Source organism: Nilaparvata lugens, chromosome 1 (genome assembly GCF_014356525.2).
Source record: "Nilaparvata lugens isolate BPH chromosome 1, ASM1435652v1, whole genome shotgun sequence".
Lineage (NCBI taxonomy): Eukaryota > Metazoa > Arthropoda > Insecta > Hemiptera > Delphacidae > Nilaparvata > Nilaparvata lugens.
In genome coordinates this window covers 31585652-31612470 of record NC_052504.1, presented here as the reverse complement: position 1 = coordinate 31612470, position 26819 = coordinate 31585652, and the positions used below count along the sequence as shown (strand labels likewise).

General features: G+C 34.2%; 2 protein-coding genes and 1 pseudogene across 6 annotated transcripts in view; 2 read left to right on the top strand and 1 right to left on the bottom strand.

Annotated features, from left to right (window-relative positions):
• LOC111064301 (calcitonin gene-related peptide type 1 receptor) overlaps positions 1-15328 on the top strand; it is a 177828-nt gene extending 162500 nt beyond the window's left edge. The window contains exons 6-9 of one of the 2 annotated variants that reach the window (XM_039425694.1): positions 1342-1468; positions 9294-9514; positions 11907-12195; positions 13330-15328. In XM_039425694.1, coding sequence (XP_039281628.1) covers positions 1342-1468; positions 9294-9514; positions 11907-12195; positions 13330-13476 — 784 coding nt within the window. In that variant the 3' untranslated portion in view covers positions 13477-15328. The remainder of the gene's footprint in view (positions 1-1341; positions 1469-9293; positions 9515-11906; positions 12196-13329) is intronic. The other variant, XM_039425686.1, reaches the window with a different exon arrangement.
• A 1907-nt stretch (positions 15329-17235) lies between these two features.
• The window catches only part of LOC111064302 (calcitonin gene-related peptide type 1 receptor), a 99486-nt gene continuing 89902 nt past the window's right edge, over positions 17236-26819 (bottom strand). For 2 of the 4 annotated variants that reach the window (XM_039425663.1, XM_039425658.1), the window contains exons 10-12: positions 25925-25966; positions 24633-24725; positions 17236-20025 (exon numbers count right to left, since the gene is read on the bottom strand). In XM_039425663.1, the coding sequence (XP_039281597.1) occupies positions 19900-20025; positions 24633-24725; positions 25925-25966 (261 nt within the window). In that variant the 3' untranslated portion in view covers positions 17236-19899. Of the gene's footprint in view, positions 20026-21774; positions 22686-24632; positions 24726-25924; positions 25967-26819 lie in introns of those variants that run through there. The other 2 variants (XM_039425669.1, XM_039425676.1) reach the window with 2 other exon arrangements.
• Positions 25501-25614, top strand: LOC120349537 (annotated as a pseudogene).

The following is a 26819-nucleotide window of genomic DNA, read 5'->3' as shown; positions in this document are numbered from 1 at the left end:
TTCTTTTATGCAAACTTATCCCACGTCAACCGCGACCGGGTTGGGCTCCAACAAAATGGCCGACTGCTTCTGTGTTGAATCATAGGAGCGTTTACGTTTAGGCTAGGGCCACACGAGCGCACAAAGTGCGTCCGTTGCAACTTACTTATTGACGTCCGTTGTAGAAATACATAGAAGTGAATTGGTGACAACACAAGGTACGTGCGTACCAAGTAACGGAATTCATAACGGATAGTGATTTTTGAACTGCGCAGAAATGCTACAACGCACGTCGAGACATGCAAAAGTTATTATTGCTTCGTCTGGTTTAATTGCGTAAAGCCAACTGACATTGACGCACCACACTCAACGCTCGTGTGGTATCATTGGCGACGGCCGAAAAAAGTAAGTTGCAACGGACGCACTATGTGCGTTCGTGAGGCCCCAGCCTTATGCAAATTTCTCACTGCAGACCAAACTTCGTACGCGTTCGATTGCGGCAGCACTCCTCGAGAAGCAGTCTCTCGGCCATCCACAGGGAATTCTAACCTCAAATATCTCACAGAAGATCCAGCAGGCAACAGTCAATGAAAAGACAGAGATTAATTTAAAATTGTTTAATGAAGTTGATGATGAAGAATTGATTAAAAATATCAGAGACCCAAATATTATATGAATATAATACCGACCCGGTCGCGATTAACGACGAATAAGTTTGTATAAACGAAAACGTACCTTTAATCAATTGCCGCTGTTTTCCATGCATTAGATAAATCCGGTAAACAGCTGTTTGTTTAACAAGAAAACATGTGATTTTTATTACAACATACTGTACTGTAAAGAAATCATAATATGTTTTCTTTACAGTCGAGTATGTCTCCTAGCTCCGAAATGGGAATAGAAAAACTGCTACAAAAAATTACCATCAGCGCTCCAGGTGGAAGTTTTGTCAACTTTCACAAAATTCTTGATTCTGAATTTGTGAACGAGGTTATGTTTTTAGAATGCATGTAGTAACTTCAGCACAAGCAGGTAATGTTTTATATTTCTCAATTATTCTTCTTTAGATTGTTATGACAAAAAATATTGTACGTTACTTGGACGTGAATGTTTTATGCAGTGCTCGAATGAAATTTTATCCTCGGCTAACGCCTCGACTAGAAACATCATTCTCGACTGCAAAAGGCCCCTTTCCATCCTTGTGACATAAGATACTATTTAGACAAGCGCTATCTCTGTACTACGGGCTTTATTGCTCAGATAAGGTGTAATGTATTAGCACCTTTCATGGCTTCCAATTAGGGTTAACTAATGCGATGAAATCTTTCCATATCAAAATGTGAGAAACTACTTTTATTGCAGGAGTCTGAGATGTACAAGGATTGCTATCCACGTGCATCTGTTCGTTTCATTCGCAGCCAACAACCTGATGTGGATAGTCTGGTACAAGCAGGTGGTGGGAGTCACCAAGGTCGTACAGGAGAATGATGTGAGTAGCACTTCAATATGACACATTGTTGATACCCAGGCACGGTCCCATCAATTAGTAACATTGTCCATGTCAAAGCTTAATTCCGACATGATTATCTGTTGAACTCTGGTCTGTATGTATTTGATCGCAGTCTAAGCTGTAACTTGACTTCTCATATGCCCATCAGTGTAATACATGATTGATATTGAGGTCATTCAATAAACTTTATCTACTATAAGCTATCCATTTATTTCATACATAATTGGATGATAAATTCCCGTTATATTGTATTCTGATGTATGTTAAACTACGCTGACAACAAATATAATTATTCATATTATTATGTAACAACGTAAATTTGTCATGACTTCAAAAGCTTCACAGTCTCCATCCATTATATAATTAAATGTGATGGTTTCTTGATCGATTCCGAACTGTGATGTATCAACACACTTTTTTCTATGTTTGACTGCTTATTTGACTGTATGTCGTGTGAAAAACATAGAAAAAAGTGTATAATTAAATCATTGAGAAATAAATTTTTCTGACAAATAAAATTTGATTGATTATTTTAAAAGAGAAAACAAATCAGATTTACCGGAATCAGCTATCTTCTATAGAAGGCAGGGGCAAGGCATAAAATCAGCAACGCTGTTCTTCTATCTTTCTTCGTTACTGCCATTATAACGTGGACCTCTATAGTCATAAGTTTCAGTACTCCACAGCTATGGTTCAAGTATTGTTTTGTGGGAGATGTAAATATTAATGTGATTCAAATGTTTGTTTGAGCTCTCAGATTTCATAAAAATTTTTCACATTAGTTGGAAAGAGGGGAATTTCGAAGTGAGTAATCATTAACTTTCCTTGAATAACAAATACATTGCTTAGCTTATGTTATCCTTCCGTTAAAATGGAGGACTCATACCAAACAAATTCCAAATCTACAGCTTGAATAGCACCAAGAACAGTTTATCATGCGGTTTGGGGCAATGGATTTAATGTTGGAGCAGTGAGTGTGCGTAATTAGAGCAAGTACTAGACGAGAAAACATGCTCAACACACCCACACCTGCTCCCACAGCCAGAGCCACTGATGATTCATCATCAGAATGTCGCGGCCAATTGTGCTAGCTTAATCTGTCGTGAACACACGACAGCCGGCGAAGCTGCCGTCCGGCGTTTTTGCCGGATCATTTAGATACATTTCAGTATAATAAATGGAGTACAACATTTCAAAATTAACTTACACATATTATGTTGTCGCGTAATTAAAATTATTCCTACCAAATCTCATGAAAATCTATCAAATCATTTGTCTGAAAATGTTGTAATAGCTTGGAACTGTGGTTTAGGCGTATTCAACCTTCTAATTTACGTTTTGCTACAATAAAAAATTGATAAGATACGAAAAAACAATCTTTTACTATTGTGATTGAATTTCCAGCTTTAATTTCACTTTAAATACTGAAATGGAGTGTATCTTACTGGTAATTCTAATAGAACATAATCTCAAGAACTTATGTCGTTGTGCAAAATATCAATGTGAGGACAATGTAGTTGGTGATGATGCTTGAAGCTGAAAATTAGGTCTTTTTCATAATACAAGGAGAATTGTTGTCAGGTGTACCTAGAATATGAGATAGATTGCTATACCTGAACATCGATGTATCGATACCCATCCCTACTTACAACCCTACCCTTGTAACCTACCCTTGTAACCTACCCTACCCATTTGTAACGTTACAAATGTTAATAAATAAAGAAGTGGCATGGGTGGGACAGCGCCGTCCGGCGTTTTCGCCGGATCGTGTGTCCCTGCACATATAGTACAATGCCCTGCTACTGCTTTCCGGCGGCAAAACCGGACGGCGAAGTAGAGAATACCCGGCGATATCGCCGGATCAATTTCTCGCCGGACCGGCGTTTTCGCCGGACGGCGATGTCGCCGGATCGTGTGTTCTGCCCCATGCCTTCCTGTGTACTTCTTGCAACCGGACGGCGATGCTTCGTCCGGCGAAAACGCCGGACGGCGATTTCGCCGGATCGTGTGTCCCTGCACTTACAGAGCTACCTACTCTAGGAGCTATGTTACAAAGCCCATTCTGGGAGTGTTGCCCTGTCTTAATAGTCAGTGGTCACGGCACATTGTTACACTAAACTATACAATCATAATAATTCAATCAATTCAAGTAACGTGAGTGCATATCATTCTGATGAAGCAATAGTTTCTTTGTGCAAAAATTATGAAATAGAAGATATAACTTTGTTTAAAAGAAAAGTTTAGATTTTAACGAGATTTGAAGATTACAATATGATTTATCATTATTGTATGACTCATCGAGAATGACTAGCTACTGTGCAGGAAGCTATTCTGTAAATTATGGTAGGTCAACTATCTTTGAATGAGTACTATACAACTTACAACCTGCAAGAAACTCTACGCATTCAAAATGTATAGATGAATGGAACTAGCGTAGCGAGTTCCCACTTTTGACCTGAGGTTGGAGTCGTTGCCCTTGAGAGGGGTTTTATGTTCAACAAAACATTTCGAATGCTTCCATCAATCAACTTTCAAAACTCAATACATTTTCTTTGAACAATTATGCAGGTCGAGTTGGTTGGACAATAAAATTGACGAAATCCGTTATCTGGTATAAAGAGAGAAAGGAATTGTGCTTAATATCACTGTACATAATGTATCGATAGAATCAATAATCAACAGAGGAAAAATTATGTGAAAGTCAAATAGAATATTGCAGATCGATTAAAATTAGAGATTTCAATACATTAGCTAACAGAATTTATTTATTTTTATTTATTTATTTATTTATTTGCAATGCAATATCAGCACCAAATGGATATTGATTCAATCCTGATCATTTGAGATTTTGCGGAGCAATAACAGTTGCGCATATTCCATTTCCAAGATGCTTTACTTTGAGAATTCCAGACAAAGAGAATAGATTTCGCAAAACTGATAAGCTGGAAGATTGCGAAGAAAAACAAACTCATCAATATTTCGGGGAGGAGAAAGCTGATCAACATATTATTCAACGTCTTACCTACCCAGTTGTCTTAAGAGATCGTCAGGTATTTGGAAATTCAGAATGATGCAATATGAGATATTCAACAGCACATTCTCTTTCAGGGCACATGATCTTGAGAATCGAATCCACGACTATGTGGGAGGGTACTCTATCTTGGTTCGTTTGACATCGAAAAAAGCAATTTCTCCTTACTTCTAAGGGCGGTTTACGACTTCCTGATGAATTATTAAAAATGGTTTCCCTTCATCTTCTTTTAGGATCGGCTTTGATGGAAAAATTCAATATGAGGAAGATTTAAAATGTGACCCAGATGAGAATATATATGGTAGATATACATTTTCAGAGTTGGGAATAATACTTTATTCAATGAATATCAGTACTCCAGGGAATGCAAATTAAGGACAGATGATATTGTAGATTGAGAGGTACGAATACTGAGTGTTTAGAATGAACATTTTCAACGGTTTCCTTCTATTCGATGGTAATTTGTTTTGTTTGCACACCCCGATCTCACAATGAATAACAATGTATGACACAACCCTTTCATTCACAGCGACCATAAAACTTCTAACAACAATTTATTATGAGAGTAATTAATCTTAATTAAACACTACTCGTAGGAGGGAATAGTGGACTGTTTGTACGAAGATAATGTATTATGTGGCGAGGAATGCTGATACCATCAGGCATATACATATATAGACATGAGGATTGGCAAACATAGATATAAAATAGTGAAATAAATCTAGGAACGTGGACCCATAAACATATTACTCACTTGGACGAGACAAATTTGAGAGTACCAAACAGCATGAGGCAATAATAATAAATTCAGAGTTCGATCCCACTATTCGTCAATCATTCTATATCCGCACCATAGCTATTCTAGATTATTCCGATGCGTTTCAAATTTGAATGATTTCAAACATATGTGACAGAGTAAGTTAGGTCTTTTCGTTCTTTTCTCCAATTCAGTCTATTTTGGAGCTTGTTTATTCAATGATGGAATCGTCAATATTAAGAGCTTCTTTATTTGGAATGTGGGTTAATTTGAAAAAGCAATGTATAGAAAAATGATTAACTTAAATATTATTAATCCAACGTTGAGCAATCTACATTTTCGATCAATAAGAATAATCATATTTGCATGACCATCTAAATTGGCGTTCAATGCCTAATATTTGATTGGAACTTCTTTTCAAAGATATCTTTAAAATCAAATTCAAGAATAAAATTTAGGAATTTGGATTTAATTATTTGAAATTCTCTTATGGTTTTTCTTTACTAAGATTAATATTCTGTTGTAAATCAATTTACTGAAAAACTGAATTTGATGTTTATTGATTAAATAGATAGAAAGCCTTATCGGTAAAATAATGTAATTGTCTTGAATGACCTTCAATTCATTTAAATGCATCTCAATTCAAATATTTTCGACGATTCGTAAATTTCTTTCACATGATTGGTAAGAATTGCAACATTTCGTACCGTATCCATCCTAATCAACATCATGAAAGGACGAAATCAACAAAAACATCCGAAAATATCAGCCAGATTTTAATCAAAGGCATAAGACCAAAATGTAGAATGGAAATTGGGTATGAGGAACATTCCATTTACAAGCACAGCTTTTTGAAAAAAAGCTTCCCAATGTGATTGCATGAGTTTCATTGGGAACATTCTGAAATTTCCCCGTTATGAGCGTGTTTATTGCTTTTTCCGAAACAACAACGCTGTGATCATTCATGAATGATGTCACCTACATCAATAATTTTTCCTTCGACACTTTTTCATTCTCTCAAACTCCAAATTCACAGGAATAGAACATTAATTAGGTATAGTTTGAAGCTCTGGCATGACTTATTAGACCCTATCATACTTCTTTCACATTAGTGGAAATGATACGTGATTATTCGTCATCTTCGTGGAAATTTGAATTCATATTATTCCACTAACTTCATTATTTGAAAATGTGGATTCAATTTTGAGCAAAATCACTATATTGATCGAATTGACAATAACCTACTATCGATTAACGGAAAAAATGAACAAAGTAAACCTATATCAAATTCTCACACAGTATGAAATTCGTTGAAGCTTTGATTATGGGCTTATTTGATTTTTGTTAGAACTTGTGGTGCAAGTTCAAATTCAATCGCGGATTGAGAAAACTTCCAAAATTGCATTGAGCATTGCTAAAGTAACTAGGAAATGTGTTTTAGAGTATTAAATACATTTTTTATCTCGACCACAATATTTTCCATTTCAAAATTTCTTATAATATGAATCAATGCAATCTCAATTGTAAAATAACTCATAATATTCTCTATATTCAAATGATAGGATTCGATATTATTTGATTTGCTGCTCGTGATTGGAACCAATTTCTACATTTTAAATTCTTCATTCCATCCTAATCAACAAATGTAGCCAATAGGAGATCTATCAGAAAACATAGAATAATGTTGATTATCTTGAAATTAACCAAATTGACTGGTCCAGTCCAGAAAATCTTTGCAGCCTTCTTTCATCGGAAATAATTATAAAGTATTCCTTAGACTTTTGTATCTCATGAAATACTGTACAGATATTTGATACATTAAATGATACTTCTTTATTTCTATAATGCGGAATATCTCTCCAATTATCGTTTCATATAAACATGCAAACAGTAAGAGTAAGAAAAGGATGATATATTGAATATTTTATAAGATACCCAAATTGTTCATTTTTTAGTTAACTTCATGACATATTAACAATTCAACATCGTTGATATTCTATTTCATATTCATTAATATTATTCATCTGCGTTCATTGAAACTGCAACAACTCCAGCCTAGTCGGAGTAGACTGACATAAATATAATAATCACGGAGCCTTCAACTTCCATTTCATTAATAGTTGTGTCTCCATATCATAGCTCCAACTTCAACATTTCTACAGTCCTATCTTAGCATGTAATGTAGCCTTATATTTTAAGATAGTTAGTACGGAATGATGGACTTATTATTAGCACATTAATTTGAAGTATAATTCATTCCGCATTTAATGAGAAAATGAGCTATATTCTCCCTTTATTGCCGAATGTATCTTCAATGTTGAGAGGCTTTGGCTATTACTTCAAGACTGGTTAACAGAAGATTGATTGACAAGTCTGATATTCCCAACTCTCTAAAAGAAAAGAGAGTGTTGAATTCAATAAAACGAACGGAAATATCTCGAACATGAATAGAGATTTTATTACTCGATATTTTTCACGACTCTTCTCGAGAGAAGCCTCACTAACCTTTCCCTGCGGAAATGAAAGTGTGAAAAAAGTGACGGAACGGCACAAAGTCAATCTGATAGAAGGAAAATTCAGTAGAAGACTGTCCTTGATCGAATGGGGCAACAGAAATCAATCTCAAGGTTCATAGGTATGCTGAAATTGGAACAACTTTGTTTTTATCTTCTCTGATTTGAAACAGCTGGCCGCATACATTTTATCTGATTCATATTCAGTAGGTGGCTGTCTTTCCAACAAAGCTTATTGATCCGTGATTTTGCTCTATAGACAAGTAAAAATTCTGGGATATTCCTTGCATTTGTGCGAATGACAAATTATGAATTAGTCAGAACTGGCTTTTTCAATAACAATGACAGAGAATGAGTTGTTAATGATTAGTTGACTCTAATTGGCCTGAGAACGTTCCAGGATAATTCCACATCGTCCTCATTCTATTCATAAAAATTTCAAGCTTTGCAATATGAGACTGGAGGAAAAAGGTTGCAAGATTTTAAATGAACAAAAACCTCGAATCCTTCAACTTACTCGATGGACTAAATCTTTAATCTGAATATGAACTGTATAATCATTCCGTGTGGAAAAAAATCGTTGATAAAGATCATTTTTTATCTCTTTCAATAGTACCATAGTTTTTTTACTTTTAATTAACATCACTACTTGATGGTTTCATAGACTTGAATCATAATGAATGATTTGCTGCTATCAATTTGTCAAGTACTCCAACCACGAAAGCTCTTACACAGAGTTGACCAAAAACCAAATGATGAGCAACTTATCCATTCCAAAAAGACTGGGCTCCAGCCCACCATGACAGTATGGTTAACATAAGTGTTTATTTGATCATTTATATTACTTCAACATTGATACATTTCATTCAAACTCCCTTCTGCAACATTTCCCTCTATAAAAATCTGGTTGTCGACATCTAATGATGATTTTCAATAATGATTTTGTTCAAATCAAATTAAATGACGATCATTAATGATGATCTCGAATAAGTGTAACCTCTAACATGATGAGAACATATCATTCTCTAGCTTCCTAATATTAATATATAAAGGATATATTCGCTTAATAAGGGAACAAAGTTTTCACCAAAAACTTGCACAAAGTATTCTACATAATTCAGCAGTGACAATTCAATTACTGATTCAGCAGTGATAATCAAATAAGATGAAAATTGATTATTAATAATGAATTAGTTCATTCATTGCAGTGTTGAGCAAAATAGGTTTTCATAGTATATTAAAGTACCACGTGATAGTACATCAAATGGAAGAATCCTGATTTAATTACTGAGAGATTCAAACGTGAATATAGGAAATGTATTGGAATTCTATGGGTGATGAATTTAAATCGTAATTCGGATTTGGACATAATTGTTACGGAAAGTATCTCTCAGTTTACCAGGATCATTTACCATAATGACAATTAGTGGGTTCTGTAGTGTGAGAGATTCAAGAGAGCAAAGGTCGATAGTAACACCTCGACCTGTTCTACCTTTTTAACAGATCTACTGCCAAGCGCTGCACATAATTCTGCAGTACCTGATGGTTGCCAACTACATGTGGATGTTCTGCGAAGGGCTACACCTGCACTTGGCGCTTGTCGTTGTGTTTGTGAAGGACGATTGCGCGATGAGGCTCTTCTACTTCATCGGCTGGTGTCTGCCCCTTTTTATAACAACTGTTTACACTCTTGTCCGGATGTCCTATCCTCATGACACTTCGCAGTGAGTAAACAATAATATTTGACGTCTATTCTAGCACTTTTTCCTCACTAAGCACTAGCTGCTACTTCACTCGAGCTCCTTGTATTATATACCAAGGAGGAGAAATGAGCTTCTTGAAAGAAATATTCTCCTCATTCAGCAGGGTGGCAAAATTTGTAAAAGGTCATAGTTTCATTTTTATCATGCAGGACTCTTTATCGATTCATGAAAAATCAGCATGATAGGATGAGAAAGGAATATTTGTATTGATTAGACTGATGAAATTGGAAATAATAAGAACAATGTGTTGTAATACAATTATAATTTTTCACTAATCCACATACAGATAATATTAAGATGATAATGAAATAGAAATCGCCTTCAAAAGCTAACTTCCTAGAAACTGGATAATTTTGATTATCAAGCCAAAAATACCTGATAATCATCCAATTTGGAAATTCGTTTTACTGTTTCATAGAAGTGTCCACATGCACTTTATAACATTCCACAAATGTATAACATCTGCAGGCTATTAATGAAGCAATATAGGGGGCCGAGCTTCGCTCTGGAGTACAATAGCATAAAAAATTATCACGGAAGAAGAAATAAAATTATAATAACATTCATAGTTCATACAGAAAAATGTTCTATCTAATCACATGAATGAATTGAGATTAATTTCCAGAGGAATGCAGAAATTTCCCTCACAAAGGCCCGGTTGCACAAAAAGCAAAAGTTAAATTTTAATCCTGAATAATATCACGTAAACCAAATCAAAGAAGACCATTTCAAAAAGATAGTTCTACTGGAATTAATCAGGAATAAAAATAACCCGGCTTTTTTGCAACCAGCACTAAGTACCTGATTGAATGATTACAAAAGTTCAACAGCTGAGTCATAATTTTGACACTGTCCCACACACATGATCTCGCTCACTCACTTCCATCATCAACAGACGACGAAATAATTATTATCAGCTGTTTTTCCAAGGATGTTTTTATCAATTCAAGATGGCGGAAAAAATGGCGGATAATTACTAAAAAACCATGTTTTTCACGTTTTTCTCGAAAATGGCTCTAACGATTTTCTTCAAATTTATACCATGGATAGCTATTTATAAGTCCTATCAACTGACATGAGTCTCATTTCTGGGAAAATTTCAGGAGCTCCGTAATATTATTGAGAAAAATGGCGGATAATCACTAAAAAACCATGTTTTTCACGGTTTTCTCGGAAACGGCTCTAATGATTTTCTTCAAATCTATACCATGGATAGCTATTTATTAGCCCTATCAACTGACATGAGTCTCATTTCTGGGAAAATTTCAGGAGATCCGTAATATTATTGAGAAAAATAGCGGATAATCACTAAAAAAACATGTGTTTCACGATTTTCTCAAAAATGACTTGACCGATTTTTTTCAAATTCATACCCTGTATAGTTATTTATCGGCTCTATTAACTGGAATGAGTCTCCTTTCTGAGAAACTAATGGGGGGTCCCCCCATCCTTGAGAAATGGACTTTGTAGCCTCCTTCTCGTGCATGAGGTAGGTAGGTAGAGCAGTTCATAAAGAGAACACATAGTCGAGATATTTCATCTGTAGAACAGCTGTTTTGACGACTTTTAAAAAATATCGAATTTCACAATTTACACAAAGGAAAAAGTACTCTGAAAACAACTAACTATACACATATACAGAAGTCTGATCGTAGTTTCAAATATGTTGCCGCCAATCGTCATTATGTTATTCCCCTAAATCATTCTCGTTTAAGAATGAGGCATAAAGTTCAATGAGCAAGGAAAGTTGTGTGAGTGTACCACACCAGATTTTTTATTTTTCTCTCTATTTTTATAAAAGTAGCCCTATACAGAAAAGAGATAAATATCTAAACATATAAACAGAAATTGCTCGTTTAATAGTATATGATGAAAGGCCTCAACTGGTCGAACTGCTGTTTGTCACCATAGAGAAAAGATAGCTTATTATATGCTATTGTATGCTAACTATTATATGCTACTATTATATACGTACTATTATATGCTAACCATTATATGTTATCGATACAATGTATGCTTCTTCTATCTTTTCTCTATGTTGTAACACACAATATGGAGTGTTCATGTACATAGTGTTGTGTACATTGTGTTAGAAAATCATCGATAATTATGCTATATTGCATCATTATTACATTATATTCATTTTGACATCTATATTGAAAACTTCGATCTCTTTATTGCAATTTGTGAGTTTGGAATCGGAAGATTTATATATTAAAATAAAAAAAGTATGGTGATTGAGCTAAGCAATAGCAGAGCATTATTTTTTCCAATACTTTTACTGTACTTCCTGATAAATCCTATGTATAGATGATTCCAATACTTGAGTTGATGTGAATTTGTTGTGGAACAGATGCTGGATGGGAGACAGCTACTCGCAATGGGTGCTGATTGTGCCAGTGCTGCTGTCGATGTTGGCCAGCCTGGCGTTCCTCATCAACGTGGTGCGAGTGCTGCTGACCAAGCTACACTGCAACTCTGCCAACCCCGCACCAATAGGCATGCGCAAGGCCGTTCGAGCTGCACTCATTCTCATACCTCTGTTCGGCATACACCACATACTCATTCCTTTCAGGCCCGAGCCTCATGCGCCACTAGAAATGACCTATCAAATCTTTTCAGCCCTTCTGGTGTCTTTACAGGTAAAACACATAAATCCTGTTCCACTTCTCTAATGGAATTGTATTTCATTTTTATATGATGAGCTGTATGTTTTGAACCACAGTACCTTCATCTCCATTCTTGTGACAGATATTGAATATTCTCCCATTTTTTATTAATATTCATTGGTATTGATCTATTAAATCAGAATCGATCCTCCAATCAGCATTTATGCAAAATATTGAAATGATGAAAAGATTGAAAGATAGCTCAACACCTGGAAGCTATAAGTTCGATTCTTTTATTGGTAATACAGTTTGAAATGATGAGTCATTGTTATAAAGTGTACGAGATGCATGTTGAGGAAACATCTTTCACGTATCTTCAAAGCTGGAGTATTTCTTGCTCCATTGCATTGGTCAAATATGAAGCACAACGTGTATCAATGGATAGATGTTACAATCCAAAACACCGTTATAAGTAGGATCAATAATAATAGTAGTTGACCTTATGTATATCTCGTACATTTGGAGTTTGATATTATTTTGGTGTCTCATATCAATAACGTGGGTCTCAACCCGTTTACCTAAGAAATGCTATCGAATGCCAAGAGAGGATGAATTTGAAATGCTTTGCCCATCAATTGTGAAACCGTAATTGTTGTGAAAGTCGCATCAGCAGTATTAGAAACGTTTGTGTGAGATCAGTACACAATTGAACAGGTCCAAAATAAATGTTCTTATAAGAAATAGAAATCAATGGAATAAGTTTTGTTAATAATCATCGTGATGATTAACTTAAAACGTGAGACGTAACACGGCAATATTATTATCTGTACTGTATCACTAGAATACTTTCTTTCCCTGCTATCATCTCTTACCCATCGAATATGCAAATGAAGGAAAGACAAAAATTGGCACGTCGGTATCGAGATTGTGAAGAATACGAGTATGAAACATAAAATAGGCCATTCCCCGCTCTTATCCTCATTCGTCACTAAATATGCAGATTGAGGAAAAAAGAGATTTTTCCCTCTTTGTATGGAGAGAAGTTAGAATGGGCTACAATGTGTTGCTTGGGCAGAGCAGAGTGATGTGGTTGCAGTCACGAAACAAACAAATCGAACAAATGTGGTGCGTATCGTCAGAATTGATTGAATTGGTGCTTGTTGACAGGGCTTCTGTGTGTCGGTGTTGTTCTGCTTCGCCAACGTGGACGTGCATTGCGCGTTCAAGAACGTGCTGAGACGGATGCGTCGCAGACGTGCCGGCGACAACAACGGCACCGTAACGCAACAGACGCAGACGCGCGAGATGGTCTGAGGGCGGAGTCGCACCCTGCGATTGTCTTCCATCAGTGTCTGTCAAGTCACGAGCTGCAGGGTGTGAGAAGCTCCTCCAAACCACTTTGGTCCTCCCTAAAAACAACTGACAAAACTCACTCGAACTGTACGGTGGCTGTCAGCCAAGATAAGTGTTTAATGTACGTTTATTCCTGAGACCATGGTGAAATATTTCACGTCGGCTAATACACCCTTTTCCTCCGTATGTTCTTTATTGATGATGCTCTTCCACTTTGTGTAGGTGATGAATGTAGTCACTATATACATATTGTACATAACTAATACCTAATCATTTCATAGTGTAAATCAAATACTGATATGAGCGAAGATTAGTATTAAATTTAATGTGCGTTTTATATCTTAAATCTTGCATACATAGAATTCTACAGCAAATACATTTTCCATGTTTTTCCATATCATCTATTCTCTATCACTCGGTGTGAATGTAGACTATGTACTTAGTCCACTGAATGTGGACTAAATAGTTGCGTGTAAATAGGTGTGGTAAATAGTTGCATGTAGATAAATACAAAAAATTGTGTGCATAGAGTAAACCAGGAACGGTTTCAAACATTTTATTTTAGATTATCAATTATATAACAATCATTAATAAGGTTAATGTGAAATTTACTGTAATGTGGTAATCCACAGTTATGTTCCCAATCTGATTGTCCAAAGTGAAACTACTACACCAATACCTATTATTACTCAGAAGTGATACACACAAATATGCAATTTCTATTACTTAGAAGAGTAATAGTAGTAGGTATTAACTACACCCAAGCTGTCTCATCATTAATCAGCATACTTCACAGCAACCATGTGAATGATCAATTTTCAAGTATTTCTCAGCAGGATTCCTCAAAACGTTGCGAAATGTGGAAATAAGAGGGTTAGTTTGGATATATCAATGAATATGGGGTTTCCCAAACAAGTTTCTTATTATTTGAATTAATATAGAAATTGAATGAGTGATTTTATGACTACTTGGACACGAAAATATTCATAACTTACTGGTCAAAAACACCAGATGGCAATGGACATGATAATAATTATATGCTATAAACATCGTGGAGCATGTTTAGACATTTTATAGAGTCATCTACTCTTGTTACACAGGGATTTGCATGCAATTAAAATAATTCAAAGACCTCTGCAGGAAGAATATTGAGTAATTAGATTACTCACAGTCATCATATCGTCAGTGGAGATTGAGCTGTTGATAAAAATTACTAATATGATCTACACCCTACACTCTGATCAATTAATTAATACAAAGGATAATAAGTAATGACCAATACAGTTTATCACGATAATTCTTTCCACGACAAATATGTCCCTAACAACAAGCTGTTTACTGCTTGTGAAAACGTTTAATCTTGATTCATGATATAAATTGTTCCCCTTGTTTAGCCGCTATGAATATTTGGAATAAAAATAATTATTATTCCTATGCGATTATAATTCAGTGTGGTTGAATGTTTACACATTCCAATAATGTTGTAGTTACAAATATGATGTATATTGTGGATGTTATGCATATTATTCTATAAAATTTGCAAAATATGAACTCATAGTAATATATTTTTCTACTTGAATGTCCTTTGTTAACGGGACTTATGAGGAAAAAATATACGCTACAAAAAATGTAAATAGAATATATTTATTATCTAAGTAATTAAACAGTATTATTAAAGCTTATGTAAATTATCTAGGAATAATCTTCAATTTATTAAAGTATCAACTAATTTCAGTACGGTTAAGTTTTGTAAATATAATTGTGAGATCGATAAGTGGAGAGCATGAATAATAGTATGTTTCAAGAGAATCAACTAAAAGTTTGTATTTTTTCCTAAATACTCGTATGTACAGTATATTGTTATAACATTGTTAGTATTATAGAGCTATGTTGCTGTTTGTGAAAAGAATGTAACAACATTGTTTCTACTTTATTAGCCCAGTTGTTTTCGAAAATAATATTGTGATGAAAATAATGGATATCATTTTGTAAATGCTGTATGTTCAATCAAAAAATGCTTTGATATTCGGTTGCATCTCTCAACCTCTCCTTTTGCTGGCCACGGCTGACTATTCTACTTTATTCAGGGTTGCAGGTAATCAGAGCATTGTAGCGGATTGTATCCGTCAACTGTTTCTCCGTTGATTACGTCTGAAAATTTCATGGCCAATGTGCGCCAATTAGGGCGGGCATGTGTACAGTCTACCGAGGCGGATAAACAGACGTTATACCGTTGAATCATGGCTAGCATATTATATTCATAGCCACATATACCCGTGAAGTTTTAAGCTTGTATAGGACTAAGAAATCAATAGTCTGTGTTCAACATTCGTATCAATTCGACATAGAAACGCTCTGTAAACTTGTATGGCGTGTAGTGTTGCCGGAGTGCTGCTTTACTCTAATGTAACCTAGCAGAAAGCTGAAAACTAGGAGCTCTGATTGGAAGCTTTCCAGACGAAAGATTAAATAAAATTCTACTCTTGAGACTGTTTACTGGATATGAATATATTGATGAAGGAGTGATACAAAACAAGTCACATTTCCAGCATCAATGATTTCATTTTCAATTGAATGTTTCAATTTTAGTCAAAAAATAGGAGCTTATCATTTCTTATTCGCATGGAAGTATTATTTTTAACTAAAATGTAAAATGTAGCTATGAGCAATAAGAACTGTAGATTATACATCCTGTGGATTTTAACTCTTCATTGAAAATTTTAACTCCTCAAGAGGTTTTTGAAGTGAAGAAGTCTATCTTGGGAAATTTTTCATTGCTTTTCAGAATCTCTGTTGCAATTAAATTGTTTCACTGGTGTTTGTTCTATTTGGTGGATCCTATAAGAACAAGATCCATTTTATAAATTCATTATTAATCACAGCTCTTACGCTATGTTCCACTGGTGTTTGTTTTATTTGGTCGATCATATAAAAACCAAATCCATTCTCTAGATCCATCATCTATCACAGCTATCACATATATTGCACTAAGGAGCAGCATCTAACAAAAAATCATTAGTGATAGATAAAAAATATTACATAATCGAGTATTTTTGAAAATTTCTTGGTAAATACTGTATCTTTCATCCGAACCTTGAATCATGTATAATTTGATATAGCACTCAAGTCAGTAGCAACTTAATTTCGATAAGAAAAGGAGAGAAACTTACCTTTTGCAGTAATAGAAGTTTTACTCAGCTTTCGTAACATGTGATGTGTACTGTACATGTTGAGAGTTTAGGCAGAGCAGATTGATAGCATAATTCTGTCCAATTTAAGATCATTTTGACTGGGATCTATCAAAGTTGTCAAATATCAGTGTTCGTTTGGGTGCAGGAAAATGCAGTATCTGAATTGCAGGAAAATCCTAAATTTCAAGAGAAATCAGATTCTACTTCATTTTTTCCAAACTTTAAAGTTCAAAAATTTAGAGCACACACTCTCAAAAACATTAAGTGTTTGTTTAAAAGACTCTTCAAAAATACTGAAAAAGTAGCTGATATAATAACTGATCACTACACTTGAAATTCAGTGGCAGATATAGAAGAATCGTTCTTTGCATGTCAAAACAGTGTACTCATGAATCCATCTATTGAATCAATGCTTATAATATGCTTACATATCCATTGTTTTGAATAATTATGAATACACATGTCCAGTGAAGCTCCTACCTATTTTGACAGATGACAAATCAATATATTGTCGGATTTATTGTATTATTCGGATTGAGATTGATAAATCAAAACCGAATCGTAAAAGTTATTAAGCCAATATGGAATATTGAGGAGAATAGAAAGTAGCCATCAAGCATTTTAATTTATTTTATTGAAAAATAAAAGCCGATCACGGAAGCCATTTATAAATGTCAGTAATATAAATGAATCACTTGTTTAATATCAACACCAATAACTATTAGTGACTTACTAAGTAATATTATATACATGTCATGAGTTGAAACGAAGGATCAATAATATTATTGAGCTTTTTTTGGCTGTAACGATAGTGTTCAAAAAGTGGATTATACATTCAAAGCTTATAAATGCTATGTAAAATGGATGGAACCACGATTAGTGAACTAGCTCAGAAGCACAACATAGAAGCATAGGACTTCTCCGTGCATGGACAATCTTCTCTGGATTTTATCTTTATTGGGACAAACTCATGCGAGGACACAGATATTACATTGGCTGTTATATTGACTAGATGAGTTACATAATCAAGATTCAAGATTTGAAACATACGTAACACTCTACTTCTCTAATCATCTACTTTTGAGATTAGATTCTTATTTTACGTTGGATGTTTCATTTCCCTTGTTATTAATTTGTCTCTGTACAAATGAAGAGTTTTTGAACTAATGCAAGAAACAATAACCAATAAATTCCACCATCAATCAATATTCTATCACTTCATACATTTTTTATAGGCTTCGTTTCTCTATTATTTATCTTTTGTGTTGGAACACGATAGAATGAGAATTGTGAAGGCTGTAGTAGATAAATTCGGTACACTTGTTCAGAGATAAGACAGACTAAGACAGATGATGAATGTGAGGATTTAGTGCGGGGAGCTTAGAGATCCTCCTAATAGATACTAAACCTTCAACGATCATTGCAAGAGCAGGAAGACATGAATCTTATGGAGAGTGGGGTTAAATTCTTGTCTGATTTATGGAGAGAATTATTCCATGAGTGTGTTGGATTATAGAAAGCTAGATAATTGATAGGAACTTCGCAACGGTTCAATTAATGTTATGAAATGTTGAACTTCCACAAATTATACATTGATGCGATATTTTCCAAATACTGTACATGGCTTGGAATATGATGCTGTGAGTGAAATTAACATTCCTGAAATTGAATAAACGTCGTATTACATGCTTAACTAAAGTAATCAAGATAGTGTTGTAAGGAAACTTTCAAATTTCACACATTTTATTTTGATGTTAACAACCACGTTTAGAGGGTTCTTGGACTTTCTTAATCCTATTATTAAATCAATGCATTTCATGTTAATTCCAAAATATCATTGATATTATCATTGAATACTGTTTCAATAACGTCTAGAATAATCGTCGAAAGAATAGTTTCGAAACCATTTCAATTAAAGCTATAATATCTTAATGAACATAGAGAGTTCATGAAGTGCGTTGGAGCATAAGGATACTGTCATAGATATCTATAATAATTTATTATCGATCTTTAACACTATAATATTATCAATATATCTCGATGATGGCAATATTTTGTAGCTTAGACTGGGACAATAGCTCCAACATTTAATATCAGAGTAGGGACTCTATAAACAATTATTTTAGTTATTGATTATCACTGAGATAATAGATTTATTGATTAACACTAGGATAGAGCTGAATATAGCACTTCAAACTGAAGTAATAAGAGATGATATGAGGGGGTATGGAGGGTTGCGGTTGGCAGAGTACTCTATAGTGAAGCTCACTTCAGATTTTCAGCAATTCTGATAAACAACATCAATTCTTCTTATTCATCGAATGCTGACAGTATGATGTGAATCCAACTTTGTTGGAGAGTGGAGTGTGTTTTATTGTAGGTCGGTGAGGTGAAGGGGTTTTAGTGCGGTCGTTTATTGACAATTTTGCACTACTACTGGATAGTTTCTAGCACCGTCTAGTGGCTTTTGAGGGCTTTTACCACTTTAAAAAAGACATTTATACTGTATTAAAGACTGGTATGGAGTCATGTTTTACTTTTTTCTCACAAGTAATAACACTCTACACAGTTTGTACAAGCGTGGAATTGACTGCATTCGAATACATTTTAAGGGAGCAAATAACTATTCTTATTCACCAAAAATTCCACATTAACTCTACTTATCTCATTATCACTTTGTCAAGGGATTGGTTTGTAATCGCGAAACAGCTCATCAATTGGAAAGAATATTATGAGACTACTAACCATCGGATGAAATCGAATATTCATGATACAACTATATGATATAGAAAACCAACAATTAAGCTAAGAATTGACGTTTTAGTCGGAATTTTCCAAGTTTTAGAATCATCTAAACGCCAATTTCCTCTCCAATATTTCTATAACATGTTGTACAGCTACATCATTTATTTCATGAAAAGTACGGTAGCCATTTTATCTTGTGAATATACAAATGAGTTTCCAAACATTTTTCGAAGCTTGATCAATATACGTAGCTGTTTGAAGAGCTTTCACTCTCTGGTTGAACAGTATTATTGTTGTTGGAAAGTCGTGGGATATTATCTTACCCATGTGCTTGGATGAATACATTGGAGATGGACTTTTCAACATATATTATTCACAATAGCAGTGGCCGCGTTTTCACACAGTTCTCTCTGCATCAAGAATGGAAGGTATTTACAATAATTTGAGTTTAGAGTTGGACATTGTTGACAGCAACGGATGAGTCGAAGACATTGCTGTTGGCGTGGCGGTGCTGGCGGGAGTCGGCCATCTCCTGCACGAACGATGCTCTACTGAACTGACAACAAAACAACACCTAGAGAACGATGCATACTGTAGTTACAACAATCAATCTGCTCAAACACAATACATATCTCAAGAAACACCTATACAGTATATAAAGATATATGATATTGAACTTGAACTTGAGAATGATTAATGGAGGATATTTTAGTTATCTGATGAGGGGTATGATGGATAGATATCGTATACCGGTAACTAAAATTATAATATGAGGTTGAAGATTGGAATGTAGGCACAAAATAGATACAGAATGGAAACTCGGCTAGTACCCTGGTACAAAATTTGCCATCTTGTTAGAAAGTTCAGCATTGTAATAGTATAGATGGGAGGTTTGGATCACTTTACTGATCTTGATCAATCGGTCTCATTTACTGCCGCGAGCCAATCAAAGGACTGGATTTTAAATTCTAACAAGTTGGCACAGTCACGTGACGTGTCTAGTATTCGAGACATGTAAAAAGTATTGGTTGGATAGGCGATTGATGGTTTCCATTCTGTATCTATTCTGTGATGTAGGGGCTGAATAGTGTTATGCCCAAAATCTTAGCAGTCGATTGGATATCGAATAATCTAGATAGAATAATAAGACTAATTTCAGCTTCATACTCTACATTTTTTAAGAATCATTGTTGTTAGTAATAAAATAATAATACTCGAGTTGCTCCAACTCGACTTCAATCTTGAATTTTGATTGTACAAGTTTCTATGAGAGCTTTAAAACTTGGCTATAGAATCTTAGCTAAGAATAAAACCAATCTAAAATGTTATCTTAGGCTAACTCCTAACTAAATCAGTGATGAATCATTGAGTTTCTAAATCCTATCTCTCTTGGAACAATTATTTTCTACGATAATATAATTGAAATATTTAAGTCCTTAAAGTTATGAGAATAATGTTATTAGGCGATGATTGAAATATAAAATCTCACTTTGGTGAAGTTTTGTTATTTTATACTTTCTCACATTGTATGTCATTCGTGATATATAACAAATATATATCATTGCGAGTTCCAAAAGATTTCCAATAAAAATATCGAGTAGCATGAGCTCTACAGTGAACAATTTATTTGATTTTCAACCAATGATTCATATCTTTTAATGTTTTCAAACAGACTTTATTGCTCTTGAGAAAATTTGTCATCGTGTTCATGAACAATTACATTTTCGCCACACTGCACAGAAAGCAGCTGTTTTCCAGTCCCTACGTAGATCTGAAAGACATTGTTTGCAGACTCTCGTCTGTCGTCAGAACAGGTTTCTTTCCGGCCTAGGCTGGAAAGAGTACCCTTTCCAGCCGCTAACATGGAACTAAGAAAGGTGATCAAAAAACTTTTCATTATTTGTGTTCATTATTCAATAATTAAAACATTTATAATAATATCATCTTATTGTCATTTGAAAGAATAAAAAAGTATAAACTCAACCTCCCACATAATTGAACATCATCTTTTAGGTTATTTAGACAAATCAGAATAAAAAATAAAAATACTTGGACAATTTCCTGATATTCAGATTACCTCAGATTTGCTAGAGCTATCACCTTCCACTTCTGCTTCCGGAAGTGAACAACTCTATTCTCATATATATATATATATATATATATATATAATATATATATATATATTATATATATATATATATATATAATATATATATAATGTTTATTTTTGTGTGTGGCGAAAAATAGCGTTCGCACCACGGGCAAAAATGTTTTTCCGGCTCTCAATCTTTTCTAGTCCTCGACCTACGGCCTCGGAATTGAAAACCGATTTCGAGTCGGAAAAATCTCATTTTCTGCTCTAGGTGCGAAATATACTATTCATCTTGTGTTGTCGTAACCGATGAAAAATTATTGAAATCCGAACGTGAGACTGAAATGACTGTCTCATATTTTGTTGATTTTTGGAATACCGAATATGCTCTAGACTCGAGGGATATTGTGCGCTTAAGATATCACACAATATAGCCAAGCTATTGTGTCTTGTTCAATACATTCAAGATGTATGTGGTTTTAGATTGCCCTCAAAAGGCAATTCTGTCGTGTGATTAAGGTGTAAATGTGATACTTTAATACTAGAACTGGCTACTGACCAAGAGTACGGCTCTCAAAATAAATCTGTTTTGAAAGCAAAGTGAACAGAAAAGCAACAGACTGTTAGTGTTGTGTTCTCGTTATTGCCCTCTTGAAGAATTATGGGAGTTGTGATATATTTGATAACTTTGTTATTTCTCAACAAGAGCTCCCGAGTTCTAGTAGAATGCTGCTAGTAGAATACTAAAATACTAAAGCTTCAAACAGACGGCTCAATGGTGAGAGTCAATATTGGTTCATATTCCCTCTACTTCCAATGCTCAAGCCTGTTACTATCGGCCAATGTTTGAAGAGAGCATATTAGATGATTACAACATCAAACTTCAAATTAAGCAGCCTAGTAAACAGCCTAGTGAAAGCCTCAGCTAATTTTGGAATAAAACTTTCTCAACGAAAGGGAGATTCGGATGTATTGGTGATTCACATCACTGTAATACAGATATATTATTTAATGTACCTAGAATATTATGTATTCTAGGTACCTTGGTTATATAGATACGGTATTGGCATTTTTATAATTTATTCTTGCTGGATGATGAACTGAGATGGGAAGATTCAATTCCTGATTCAAGATTTCAATTCCTGAAAAAAATATATTTATTATTTTCTATAGAGGAGTTTGAATAATCTTAGAATTGAGAAATAAATGCATTAAGGAAATTAATTGTTGACAAAAGAACTCTATAAATATGATTGTTCATGAGTAATATAATTATACAGATCTTCATGAAAGGATCATTTTTTAATAATCAAATAAATCACATCAAAATAGAAACTTTCAAGATTTAGTTAACAATTCTGTCATAATCATCCATGATTTAATTTGAAGGGTTGTCAACTTATTGGACAGCTCAATGAAATATTCTATATTTTACAGTAAATAATATTATAATGAAATTGAATTCAGCAAAAACATATCCAAGTTAGAAACCTTGTTTCCAACTATCGAGTATTGGAATTTTAAGTCCCAGTACTATTTGGGACTCCAAGACGAATGATATTTATATTAGAAAAAACTCTTTTAGAGTTCCGAGAGTGTATTATCAACAGACGTGTGATAATATGGCTTTTCACGATGTAGGATCTCAACTGTCGTTGATTCAGTTTTCAAGCTGTACTAGTTTACAGAAAGTTTTTGAGGGATAGTGTTCTGCCCAAAGAGCTTCAACTGCACGTTTATTTCTTCTCTCGATTACTAGAGTAGAACTATAACTCAATTTGTCCAGGCCTTCTAGATTCGTGCTCCTGAGTAAGACAATTCGACTCGACCTTTGACTCATTTGAAACGTGATGATACAAATTTACGATTTAATCAACGGCCTGAACTATCAGGAATCGGAATATTATTTCTGTTTCAACACGTTAAATGTATAAAATATATTCTGTTAAGCGTTAACATTATTTATTTAAGAATACTTTGAATAGCAAACTAGCATCAAATAGTGAAGTAGCATCACTATTAAACAACTAATCATCGTTTTGTATTCCAAAATTATTCATGTTGTTCGGAATATGAAAGAAGTAGCTTCAAGATCATAGATTTCGTTAAAGGCCTCAAACTTGGTGAATTCATGATTCATCGTGATATAGCCTAATGTTTTTTCGGACTCATACTGTAATCAATATACATCTTAAATGAATTACTGCTAAGCTAACTCCGAGTCACAAGCTGACCTTCTATTCGAAAACTCTATTCAATTTGACTATTCAATTTCTGTTCATGTACATGATCCTATTTTATGAGGCCATCATCCTCGGTTAGTTCAGAATTTTTGTGCAAAATTTCAATTTGATAAATTTGTAGTTTAGGCGTGATTATGCTCATCCAATGCTCCTCTTATTCTATATTTTTTGCGAGATTGAAGAAGAATAAACTTATTGAAAGAAGTAGCAGATTCCACAGAGATGCAGTAGTAGTTACTTGTGATTCATGTGATTCTCATATTCTATCTCAATACGTTTCTATATTGTTGATCCTATAAAGTGATTTGAGGATCCTGCTGCCATCTTTGGAATTCTATGATATCAAGAAAAATCGCTGGGTTAGTTGAAGCTGTTATGTTTTTGGGTATGACTTTTTTATGGTATGTTTTGTATGAGTTAAAGGACGAACAAAGGTTTCCACTCTCAAAGTAATTTTGCTATAACATGCGTGGTATGGCAAGATACTAGAATTAGGTACTTTATACTGACTTGCTCTGAGAAATTACGAAGTTTGCTAGTCTTAGCCTTTCATGTTGGTATATCAGGCAAGGATTTATTGTACTGATTATTATTCGATGCTGGATAGACTGAACCAAACTTTAGCTCCATTTAACTGGATATCTATTCCAGAATGTAACAGATGTATTCTAGAATACAAAACACTAGTTTGTACTAGTCTTGTTTGTCGGAACTAGTTTTACTATTACTTGGAAAAGTAAGATCAAATTCTTAAATACAACGTGGTTATCATATAGCTCATATTTGGAGTGCATAAGATTCAAATCCATTATTTTTATAAAATTCATGAGGGATGAAGCTACTTACTGACAATGTTGTGATACCGGAACATGAGTACGGCCATGGCTTCTGTTTATTCAAATGGCATTGGTGCCATTTTTTCTTAATTGCTGCTAAAACCTGCAAAAATGTTTTATTATGAAAGGTAGGAATGATCAATTTTCAATTCTTCCTATTCACATGCAACGAATCTCATGAATAACAGAAGAAACATTAATTTATTTATTCATTCTACAGGTTTGCGAAGACTACAGACCAAGCCCAAAACAGACTCCGATAATATTTGAATCCAACTTATAGCGATAAAATGAAACATTGTTAACAATTCTCATGGAACAGAAGACATGAAGTAAAGGACAAGATTGGTAATTCCAACGGGATCGGTTCCCCGAAAATTCAGGAATTTTTTATTGTAGGTAAAGGGTCGTTCACACTGAAAATACATCACTGTGTTATAAACTCGCCGTGTTAAGCTTGTGCAGTACACATCTTCCTGCTCTGGATTACGGGACTCCTTAAAACAACCCCAACAACACAATTAGAAAACATGCGTGATGATATTATGGGTAATGCTGTTTTATAATTTGCTGAATATATTATGATCAAATCTACTGATTCCACAAGAGTCTATAATAAATCGTCACTTGAATTATTCAAAATTACTCACAATGTAAGACAGTTCAGAATTAAGATCTGTTTCATACCAATAATCTTGTGTACTAATCACCATACCAATGAATTACTATCGTCTTCTAGTCCTTTACCGAAATACAACTCTCAAATCAATTGATTGTACAGATGAATAGATGAATATTCGAGATAGAGCTTCCTGATTATTGAAAATTTGTAACAATCTTGTAGTGAGAAACCCGCTGATACAATATTAATATGATATACATTCTGGTTCCACTTCAAAGACGAATAAATCTTTCGCCTTTTACTACAGATTTCCTTGGAATGGAACACATGATTCTCTTCGTTTTTGAGTTCAAGTGAGACCTTTCATGATGTGCATTCATGATTTATTTTTTTTGTGAATTTCACAAGCATACTTATCAAGCGATTGAAACAACAATTTCCAACAATAAACACATCGTTACAAGAAGAAAGTTAACAAACAATGATTTCCTCATTGAGGAAGGGGAACATTCTACTCAGGACATTATGTATGAAAATAATATACACGAAGGGGAAGTTGTTAATCACATTTTGTTTTTAGTGATAATAGAAAGTACAAGGACGTTTTATTATAGAAATAAATTATTATATTACGTGAGAGTGCGATGAGTATGTTTTTCATTAATTCCTTCTTTACTCACCTCACCGTTAAAAAAGCAGAAAAGAGATGCCACGCATAGGCCCTGCAGAAAACATTCAGGTTATTATTACATAAACAATACCTAGTTCAATTGATCAGAAAACATCACAATAGTTGAAGAAGGTCATCAGTTTTTACTTGGAATCGTGTCAAATAAATAATTTTCTTTTTTGTCAGGTTTTTATGTAATCTCCCTCCTTTTCTTCCTATGAGAAATAATTTGTAGATAATAATTTTATTGAAGGATAAATAATTATCAATGACAATTTAAATATGAATGACAATAAATTCCCATAATGTTTGACAATGTTTACCAAGAGGGGTGGCAAATATTATGTGACAATTTTATTAACGGCTCCTGGAACATATTGTCCATTCCAGACATTCATGGTATACAAACGAGCTCATTGTGATCAGAACAATATTGAATGATACTTATCGAATAACTAATCTCCCATGAAAGAGATGAAGAGTTAAAATTACCTGATATTCTAATAGAAAATGTAACGTGTTAATGTAAATATAAATGTTGATATAATATCCTATACTATTAAACGAGAAATTTCTGTTTATATGTTTAGATGTTCTCGTAAACGATTCTAACGATTCTCACGAAATTCCGTACATAGTAGGTTTATAATATGAAGATTCGATTGCCCTTGGTCTCATCCCTGGGAAAACTCGCTGAAGGACATTAAAAGGATAATTATTATACATCCTTGGAAAAAGATCTGATAATAATCATTTTGTCGTCTGTTGGTGATGGAAGTGAGTGAGCGAGTTCATGTGTGTGGGACTGTGTCAAAATTATGACTCAGCTGTTAAACTTTCGTAATCATTCAATCAGGTACTTAGTGCCGGTTGCAGAAAAGCCGGGTTATTTTCAATCCTGATTG